Source organism: Hipposideros armiger, unplaced genomic scaffold, assembly GCF_001890085.2.
Source record: "Hipposideros armiger isolate ML-2016 unplaced genomic scaffold, ASM189008v1 scaffold_1636, whole genome shotgun sequence".
Lineage (NCBI taxonomy): Eukaryota > Metazoa > Chordata > Mammalia > Chiroptera > Hipposideridae > Hipposideros > Hipposideros armiger.
The window spans coordinates 24,988-36,397 of record NW_017732986.1 but is presented as its reverse complement, the minus strand read 5'-3'; the positions used below and the strand labels follow the sequence as shown (position 1 = coordinate 36,397).

The window sequence follows — 11,410 nt, the reverse complement described above, 5'->3', positions numbered from 1 at the left end:
GCAGCCCAGCTCCAGGTTGAGCTGTCGTTCAGCATCTTAGCTGTGGAGGGCAGTGTCACTGGCCCTCATATGTGGGATCCGAACCGGGCCCCTCTGGCGTCCCAAGCCAGTTCTTAACCATCGCGCCACTCGGCCGGCCCTATTACAATTGTTTTGAAGAGCCACAATGAGCACCCATACTAGATGGTGAACTTAATCAATAAATATGTGTATTGTGATTGCTCCGCTGACTGGCTGTTCCCTCATCTCTCTAGCTCTCCTCCAGCCTCCCTATTCCATGAGACAAAACAATATTGAAATTAGGCCAATTAATAACCCTATGATGGCCTCTAAGTATTTAAATGTGGAAGAAAGAGTTGCACATCTCTATTTTAAATCAAAAGCTAGAAATGAATAAGCTTAGTCAGGAAGGCATGGCTAAAGCTGAGATGGGCTGAAAATGAGGCCTTTTACGCCAAACAGTTAGCCAAGTTATGAATGCAAAGGAAGAGTACTTGAAGGACATTAAATATGCTACTCCAGTGAACACACAAGTGATGTGAAAGCCAAAAAACTTTATTGATGACATAAGGAAAGTTTTAGTGATTTGGATAGAGGATCAAACCAGCCACGACATTCCCTTAAACCAAAGCCTAAACCAGTGAAGGCCTTAACTCTATTCCAGTCTATGAAGGCTGAGAGAGGTGAGGAAGCCACAGAAGTAAAGTTTGCAGCTAGGAGAGGTTGGTTCATAAGGTTTTAGGAAAGAAGCTGTTTTCATAACATAAAAACACAGGGTGAAGCATCAAGTGCTTATGTAGAAGCTAACATAATTCATGAAAGTGGCTACACTAAACAACAGATTTTCAGTGTTGGTGAAACAGCCTTATAATGGAAGAAGATGTCATCTAGAACTGATAGCTACAGAGAAGAAGTCAACGCCTGGTTTCAAAGTTTCAAAGGACAGGCTGACTCTCTTATTAGGGACTAATGCAGCTGGTGACTTTAAGTTGAAGCCAATGCTTATTTGGTGTTCTGAAAATCCTAGGGTCCTAAGAGTTATGCTAAATCTACTCTGCTCTATAAATGGAACAGAACCCAGATGACAGCACATCTGTTTGCAGCATGGTTTCTGAATATTTAAGACTGTTATTGAGTCCTACACTCAGAAAAAAAGATATATACCTTTCTAAATATCCCTGCTCATCGACAATACACCTGGTCACCCAAGAGCTCTGATGGAGATGTACAATAAGATTAATGCTTTTTTTCATGCCTGCTATCACAACATCCATTCTTTAACCCATGGATCAGAATAATTTTTTATGTAAACAATACATTTTGTAAGGTTATAGCTGACATAGATAGTGATTCATCTGATGGATCTGGGGAAAGTAAATTGAAAACCTTCTGGAAAGGATTCACCGTGCTATTAAGAACATTCATGGTTCATGGGAAGAGGTCAAAATATCAGATTATCAGGAGTTTGGAATTAGTTGATTCCAATTCTCCTGGATAACTTTGAGGGGCTTCTAGGCTTCAGTGGAGAAAGTAATTGCAGACATGGTGGAAATGTCTAGAGAAATAGAATTAGAAGTGGAGCCTGAAGATGTGTCTGACTTGCTGCAATCTACTTTTCATGGATGAGGAGTTCCTTCTTACAGATTAGCAAAAAAGTAGTTTCTTGAGATGGAATCAACTCCTAGTGAAGATGCTATGAAGACTGCTGAAATTACAAAATAGGATTTAGAATGTTACATAAACTTAGTTAATAAAGCAGCAGCATGGTTTGGGAGGATTGACTCCAATTCTGAAAGAAGTTCTACTGTGGGTAAAATGAAATCAAACAGGATCGCATGTTACAGGAAAACATTCATGAAAGGAAGAGTCAATTGATGCAGAAAACTTTATTATTATCTCATTTTTTAAAATTGCCATAGCCACCACAGTCTTCATCAACCACCACTCTGATCAGTCAGCAGCCATCAAAATCAAGGCAAGACCCACAAACAGGAAAAAGATTATGACTTCCTGAAGGCTCAGATGACAGTTAGCATTGTTTAGAAATAAAGCACTTTAAAATTAAGGTATATGAATTCCTTTTTTAGATATAATACTATTGCACATTAATAGGCTACAGTATCGCATATATATAACTTTTACATGTACCAGAGAACCAAAAATTTAGTGTGACTCACTTAATTGTGATAGTCCCTTTATTATAGTAGTCTGAAGCTGAACTCACAATATCTCTGAGGCATGCCTGTACATTCATAATTACTCTCAAAAATGAAATTTACATCATTTTTCCAATTTCTTAAAAAAATTATTACATTTATTGGGGTGTCATTGGTTATTAAAATTATATAGGTTTCAAATGTACATTTCTATAATACATAATCTATATATTGCGCTGTGTGTTCACCACATATTTTGTTGAAAATTTAAACATCTGGGTATTCAAGAAAAACATGGAAACTCTTATGCAAAATTCTATTCCTGACTTATTTAAAAAGATAATAGAAGTCATTCACCATTTCATACGCTATATCTCAATTATGTATTGCTTTCATTTTGCTTTTTCCTCTGGTCCTTTCTATAGCAAAATAAGTTGAATTCATTTTGATGTTAGCTATTACATTTTAATAGAAAATAAAAAAGACATCATTGCTTCTGAATCCTTTGGTATATCTTCTTCTCTTCTGAAGCTCATTTTCTCTACCACTGATGTCACTTAAAATCCACATTCAGTATCAAAATTTACATCTTCATTATATTTTCCATACCAGATTACCATAATTTATACTTCATAAAAGCATGTGTTTATTTGTAAACAATAAGAAGTGTTCAGAATAGATTTTTCTCTTGTGAACTTAAGAGAAAATTAAACACAGATACATATAATGTGCCTAGTAATAAAAAATATGAGGATGTATTATAGATTGTGAGAAATGATTGAACTAAAATCTGCCTAAGTCAAGTTGGTCAATTACTTCATGATAAGAGAAGACTATTACTATAATCTAAATTTATTCTGTGTCTCTAATCAATCTTTTAACATGTTTTCTTTGCTGTTGGAGTCTCTGCCATTGTCTTTATTTTTACTTTTTTATTTTTTATTTTTATTTTTTTATACTGGAGAAAAATCTCCATGCATTTGCTAAATAGAAACATAGAAGCTCATAGCAGTAAAATTATTTACAAGTTATTTAGTTTACCATTATCCTGAAAGCATGTATTTTCTCTTTCCATATATAATACTTTGGTTTTAAACAGTTCTAAATCATCTTTCTCTTTTCTACCCTTGCCTTGGTCATTTCATTCTTGTGTTTTCTTAACAATATTATAAGCTACTCACAACTGATCTTCTAAATATTGTTTTCTCACTCACCTATAAGCTATCTTTACATCTATAGAAATTATCTTAGAAAAACAAAAGCCAAATTCTTCTCTGGTTTCCTTAACAGTCCAAATACTATTTCCTTTTGAAAGTAACCCCTTACCTCACTAGAAAAATTTAGATTCTTCCTCCTTTAAATATTGTCAGTATTTCAAAATAGAATACTGTGTTTTGTTACATAACAATTAAATATTATATAATTATGAATTATAATATATAGTTACACACACATATAGTATACACCCACAAATCACTTAAAAGTTTTTAAAGACCAATACATTAAGCACTGTAAGAATTAAGAACAAAAGCTATATTGAATGTTTCCAGGATCAAGGAGAAAGTGTTTCCTGATCATAAAGACTTTTTCTTAAGGACCTTAACATGCTTAGCGGCTTTGGAAATTTGTGTAAAAAGTTGGAAAATCCTAGATTTTATAAAACTTTGTTAAATCCTAGATTCTGGGTAACCATTGACGTAAATATGAAGCCAACCCTGGAAATAAGAACTGCACTTATTTGCCCTCAGTGGAAATACACCCACATTAGTATCAGATATAACCAGAGTAAAATCAGAGTAAAAAATAGAAAGATGCTTATTGTGCTGATTCTCAATTACCTCATTTGTCAATTGATAATAATAGTATAGAAAGATATTATATAAATTAAGTGAGATAAAATGTTGTATATGTTTTGTAACTACAGAAAGAAAGAAATGCATATTAGTTCCTACTCTCCTGCTCTTCTTCCTTTCCCAGTATTTTTATGGGAACCTTCAAAATTGCTGTGTTCAGGACATTTTTATGATCTTCCAGTTTAGAGAGCAAGCAGATAAGTACACTCACAGCAGAAATACCTCTGTGACTGTTCATACCTGGCAAGCCCAGATTTGCAAGAAAACTGCATTTTCCACTAGCTCCATGATCTTTGAAACAGTTACTTAACCTCTTTAAATCTGTTTTTCCTTCTCTACAACATAATTAATAACCCCGGCCTTGTAGCTGTGTTTTTAAGATTAGAATTATTGTATGGAAAATTCTTATAATGCAGTAATTATTTAATATTTATTATGAAAGTAATAGCCCCTCCTATATCAGACAGTTTATGAAAAACAACAACAACAACAACATTTTACTCTTTCTTCCTGCACATTTGTTTGAAAGTACATATAAAATTATGTTTGTAATGCTCCCAATTTGAGAGAGAAGGGATGTAGAATAAATATATGCTATGTTTATGTTTATTGGATATTGTATGAGTTAACTTAGAAGCTTTTTACTAGTGAGTTACAGCAAACTAAAATAACATTTTCTAAAGTTAATAAACAGTGTTCCACTAAGCAAGGTAATGCAGCTAAACCAATAAGGACAAAAACGCCATGTGTAACTTGTAGCCTTACGTACAAATAAGCCAATCAATATGTGTGTCTGTTCTGATGTATGGCTTACAGGAGATGGACAGGTAGAAGTATCTTTCATTTTTGATGACAGAAGAGTGAGGGTATGACAGAAAGGCATATCATGAAAAGATGGGTCTCTAGGCGCATTCTTGGCCTTCTGTCGCATGTGTCCTATCACTTAGGATGATATTTTGAGCTCGATTTCAACTCCAAGCTCCCCAATTGAAATGGTGGGCAGCATCAAAGGGACCAATTGCCACAACATCTATCACTGACTAATGTCTATCTACCTATTGTTGGCTAAAAGTTATCATCGGCCATTTCTATCCTGAGAGAGAATCCCCAGGCTCTGAAGTATTTGACATCGGAACCTAGGGTAGAAGATTCAGAAAAATCCATTGCTTGGCTTCACATTTTTTTTTCAGTCACTTTAATACATGTTTCCCTTTCTTTTTAAGAGCCTAGTATTAAGATACGCTTATGTATTTGTTTAAGCAGTCCTCTCATAAATTCTTCCTCCCCGCTTTTACTCCTGTATTCATTTCAGCAGCTAAATGAAACACAATTATCTTATTTATAAAGCTTCATTTGTTTTCCCAATTTGGGCATAGTGGTGTTTTTGCCTTTCTTTTGTTTTTTTTAACTTTCCAATCTTAATATATGACCATACCTCTTACTTCTTTTTAATACATCATACTCATCTGCCCTTCTTTCCTGATGTCCAAATTCCCTATTATACATTTTTAGTAACATATGGATTAGTAAAAGTGTTTATGGTGGTTTGGATCCAAAAGAAGAACCAGGTAGATGTTATAGGCCCCCCATATCTCATATACAAACCTTATGCTTACACAACTTTATCATTTCAGAGGTGAGAGCTACCTTCAAGCTATTTTTGGATAGCCTAAGAAGCCAGTGACTCCAGGTTAACAATGCACAGGTAATTTTGTTAAATTACAAATTAGTTAAAACATAAGATTCCAAAGTGGGGAAACAATAGTACCCTTCTTCTTACAAGCTGAAGGAATTTTGGTAATTTTATCAATTAAACTGTGTCCCACATAACTCATCAATAAAATGAGGCAGTTGGTTCACCTGGTGTCTGGATTCTCTTTAGTGCCAATCATCAAGGATTCCATAATTTCAGTTGCTTAAATGCTGTTATTTCATAACTCTGTACCATTCAATAATATGTCTTATCCATCTACTTGGTGTTTGAAATTCCATGCATTGAACCTTAAAAATGCCACAGGTATGTAATAAGAGAGTGATGATGATGATAGATGATAGATAGATAGATGATAGATAGAAGGATAGATGGATAGATAGATGTCAACCTTTAAAATAGGAAAGCAGGAAATTAATAACTGCAACCTTTAAAAAATCTTCCAGATACTGAATTGAGATTAGGTACTTTACATATATTATCTAATTTGTTCCTCACAAACTTTGGTGTGGTTGTAGTAGTACAATTTTATGATATACATGAAGAAATTGAACATCAAAGAAATTGACATTCTCATGTCATATGAACATGGCAGAAATGGGTTTCAGACAAATGACCCATCACCCATCATTTTCCACCATCAAATTTAACTTAAAAAAAGTATATGATTAAAACTAAAAACAAAAATGTGAATAAATAATAATAAATGGGCTTTGATGTTCATTTTTTATAAATAAAACTTAGTTTGGAAAATGGTTGGACCCTCTGCCTTTAAGTGTGTGTGTGCTCAAGTGTGTGTGTGTTCACATATAACATATATACATATTAATTGGACATTACTATTTTAACAAATGGTTTATGGTTCTCATTTTTTAAAGTTATTATTATTATTTTACCTTTTGAAGTTACTTTTAATATAGGATTTTCAGTACATTTTAGGTATTAAAACACCATCACATGCAATTACCTGTGGTGGAAGCAGTGGCAGTCTTATGAAGGCGAGAAGCATACTTAAGTCATTGCATCTCCGCTGCGTGTCATACTTGACCCACATCATTAATGCATGAAAGATCGTTTCTTCATCAGGAACATTTACATCATCACTGGCCAGGAGTTTATGGAGCTCTTCGGCTGGAAGCAGTAAAAACTCTTGATTTCTCATAACTTCCATTATGTTTTCCTGCAAGGAGAAAACACCTTGACATAAATTTGGCTCCACTTTTATTTAGTTAGCAAAGCATTTCAGAAAGAAATGAGAAAGTAGTCAATAACCTTTGTTCTCATTATAACATAATCCTTCAAACTTAATCCTTCAGAAACTAGAAGCTGTTAAGATGAAAGCATTGTAATTGTAATTGAAGTGTAAATGTAACCGAGGCAGCACGGATCTTGTAATAACTGGGGGATTATGATGTTGAGCTTTGTTATGCAGGCAGAATGTACTAAGTGATTAAATGTTCAAGTTTCAAGTGTACTGCTATATAAGATTTGGTGAATATGAAAAGGGAAGCATTTTACATTTTTTTTTTAAGCTTGACAATATTCACATGAATCAGAAAGTGGGGGGAAAATACAGAGAGGAATAACTTAAGAGGCATCATTGTTTATTCAGAAGAGAAAAAACAGGACAGATTGTCCATAGAAGTCACCATAGTCTACATGTTCCACCCTTTTATTGTCTCCTATACCCCCCTCCTCTCATGACAATTTCTCTGACTTAATTCAGATTCCCGTGAATTTCCTCCAGATTGCTGCCTTAACCTTTTAATTTCCCTGCTTCACTCTACCTTTAACTTCTCTGTTGTACCCTCTCTAATAATGCGGACACAGTATTTCTAAAACATAAATGTGCTCATGGCATGCCTCTAGAGCAGCGGTTCTCAACCTGTGTGTCGCAACCCCTTTGGGGGTCGAAAAACCCTTTCACAGGGGTCTCCTAAGACCATCGGAAAACAAAAGATATTTACATTATGATTCATAACAGTAGCAAAATTACAGTTATAGAGTAGCACGAAAATCATTTTATGGTTGGGGGTCACCACAACATGAGGAACTGTGTTAAGGGGTTGTGGCATTAGGAAGGTTGAGAACCGCTGCTAAAGTTTTTGCTTGGTTTCCTTTTGTTTTGTCTCCCTTGTCTTTGGTTCAAATCTTTTGGTTAAGCAGGCTTGTTCTTCATGAACTGACCCCTTCCTGACTATAGAACTTCATTCCCTACCTTATTTGTATTCCAGGGGCAAAAGTTACCTACTCTTCTTTCAATTCACCATACTATTCGACATGTCTTCCCTCACTTGTTCTATCGCTTACCATGACTTTTATTCAAAAGAGAATGTCAGCTTTTACTTTCTTTCAGGTCATCTGTCATATTTAGTTACATTTAATTGGCATCAAAGAATAGCTCATTTCCTGGGCATAGCTTTGTCTCCGGTATCTTCTCTGTGACTAATAACAGTGCTGTGCAAATCATAGGTGTCCAATACCTGTTGACTGAATGAACTGAGTGTCCTGAGATTTAGTGCTACCCAATTTCTCTAAAGAGCTACAGTAAGGTAAAGATGTTTACAAACAATCTTTGAAAGATGTTTTGTTCATCTATTTTTCCAGCTATTTAAAAATCTATGCTTCTATTTCACTACATACAATATTGTTTAGTTAGACCATCAGTACATAGCAAGGGATACCATTAAAAAGCAGCCCCGTGAAACTCTTAGTGGTGTCTATTGTGAATATGTTGTTCAAGGCATATTTCATTATATTTTAGAGTGTCTTTTTTATGGTGACCCCTGGGAGAAATTTCTTTCAGGTTTTAGTAGCAGGAATAATTGCACTTCTTCTGAGTCAATAGGTTCACTTTCATCATGGGCACTGTAAATTATGAAATTCATCAGATTTATCTTTTTATGTGGCCACTAGAAAAGTTAGAGTCAAACTGAAATCTCACCGATAGGAAGGCTATATCATAGCCTTTTATAGTTTGATTGATTTTTCAGACAGCTCTGATAATATCTTCATTTAATATCACTATAGCTGCATTTCTCTTTTTTTATTGTTTTATTTCTTAATCTAATTTAGAGTATATTTTTATAATTTTGTATCTTTGTAAGCCATACTACACCTTTTGGGAAGAACCAATGTTGTTTGTAAACATTGCTATAAATAAACTGGAAAATTAGGAGCTAGTATCAGATATTACTGGATCTCACATTGCCCATATATTATGTTGTTGGTTGTTTTTCTTCATGTATTTTGGAGTTCTGAAATTCTCTTTGCTCTTTTCTCCATCAAGTCTCCTTTTAATGATAGCCTGTCTAATAGTTTCCTATGTTTTCTTGTCATATAGCTTACAGAAATTGTGTTACTTGTGCTATGTTTTATTCACTAAAGAAGAAACACCAGTGCATACTAGTTTCCTTACACTTCTGGGGCAAATTAGTTAACTCTGAGTTATCTGAGAAGATCAAGTAATGAAAGACATCGAAATGTTTTTGCCTGTTAACCTTTTGTACAATAACTGTATTTTAAGGTTATTCAATCATTTATTTTACATAGATTGATTGAATGTCTAGTGTACAGTCCTGGATAATTGTAGCGAGGAGAAAAAATGGATTTTTTTGTGGTAAGCATAAAAATCCTTACCACACACGGGACACCTGTAAACTGTGCAGTGCCTAGAAAACGACTGTCCTCAGATCGGTAAAAGCAGGTTTTTCAAATGGACCTAGAACATGAGGTAGGAGTGTAAATTAGAAATTGGGAAAGAGAAAGATATGGTACTCTGACTAGGGAAAACCATATAAATAAAGGCACATTAGCAGGTAACATGGTATAAAGTACCATATTTGGTACATCAACTAGATTGAGAATAAGTGCACAAAAAAATTGTGGGAAATAATATTGAAAGGATAATTTAGACCATATAATGGAATAAATTTACTCTTAAACTTTGACAGTCCCTCCATTAAATGGGAATATATGCATACATATATCTTTTACATGTAGATTGAAATATTTATCATAAAGAAATACTTTAGCACCAAATTTAAGTTGCCACTACATAAGACACAATAGTCTTTCTTAATTACATAAAGACTAAATTACATGATCTACTTTTGCTAATTCATAATACTTTAAAATAATTTTTAACTATAAAAAATGTATAGTTTTGTTTTATTCTAAATGGACAGAATTTTATAATTTTTGTTTAACTATTTTCTGAATTTGACATTAGCATATTTTCTAATATTCATTTCCTTTGTCCCTTAATTCTATTATTGTTTTTCCCTTATTTTATTTTTGGTAATATATCAAAATACAGTGTTTCATTTGAAATTTCATTAGAAATTCATTTTATACATAATTTTAAATGTTAGCTAATGATTAATGGCAACATCAGGTGAAGCAGAATATAAGTGTACCCCTTCAATTTTCACATTTTAGTTATTGGTTTAGTTTAAAATATAGATATTAAACTATAGTAAAATATTTTATTAGTGTTTTAATAACTTGAAGATAAACTTGAATAGTGTTCCCTTAATTGATGGCTGTTACCAAAGAAATATATTGTATACTATTCTGGTTAACTCAAGGAAACTGTGCTCTGAAAGTTACTGAGTTGAAACCTATGTCTCACCATCTTGCACTTTGGGACCAGTGTTCAGTTAGAGGAAACTCTCAATCACTGCTGTAAGCTTTAGATTGGGAAGACCACCACAGAATCTCTGGCTTGATTCCAAATCTACATAGGTTATGGAACTTATTAACTGTCCATTTCAAAAGTTATTAGTTAGGAAGATGAATTCTTAGGAAGTTCGTACCATCAAATAAATGAAACACTGAAAGGTGAACCTGGAAATTAGCTACATCCTCTGGTTGAGGCTTATTATATAAGTATGAAAAATGTACAGTTTTAATCTAAAGTCATAGAATTATAAAATTATAATTCTTTAAGCATCCTTTGCAAGCAAAGTTCTGAGAGTTCCTGATATATGCATAATTCTACTATTGTCAGGAGCAAGACTGAAACGTGCACCTCTTAACTTCTGAAGAGCAGCTCCCAACACTTCACATCCACTTGGAACCTCAGAATGTGATCTTATTTGGAAAAGGGTCGTTGCAGATATAATTAGTTAAGATCAGGTCACACTAGATTTGAGTGAGCTCCAATCCAATGACTGGTGTGCTTATTAGAAAGAGACCTGAAGAGACAGACATACAGTGAGGAGAACACCATGAAAACAGAGGTGACACAAAGGGGAGAAGACGATGCGAAGGTGGCGAGGCAAAGATAAGAGTCATGCTGCCACAAGCTAAAGAATACTGAAGATTTCCAGGAACCCGTGGAAGGTGGAAAAGGCAAGGAAGAATTCTTCCCTGGAACCTTCAACGAGAGCCTGGCCCTGCTCATATCTTGATTAGACTTGTAGCCTCTAGAACTGTAAAAGAATAAATTTCTGTTGTTTTAAGCTACCCAGTTTTTGGTATATTGTTATGGCAACCCTAAGAAACTAATAAAAAGCATATGGGAAATTTTAAAAATAACTATGTTAAAAACTGTCACATACACCTAAGAAAGTATGGCAATTATTCCCAATATTTTAGATGATAATGTATTTTATAGAATGATGCCTTTAAGAAATATTAGGTTTCTCATGACCCAAAGGAGTATCAGGGAGAGTAAAAAAGGGGTC

General features: G+C 34.0%; 1 protein-coding gene across 1 annotated transcript in view; it reads right to left on the bottom strand.

The window, feature by feature from the left end:
- Positions 1 to 6,900, bottom strand: part of LOC109377930 (kelch-like protein 1) — a gene marked incomplete at both ends in the record, with an annotated part of 119,501 nt that extends 112,601 nt beyond the window's left edge. The window contains one exon of the mRNA XM_019634400.1: positions 6,688 to 6,900. Within this exon, the coding sequence (XP_019489945.1) occupies positions 6,688 to 6,900 (213 nt within the window). The remainder of the gene's footprint in view (positions 1 to 6,687) is intronic.
- Positions 6,901 to 11,410: the final 4,510 nt, after the last annotated feature.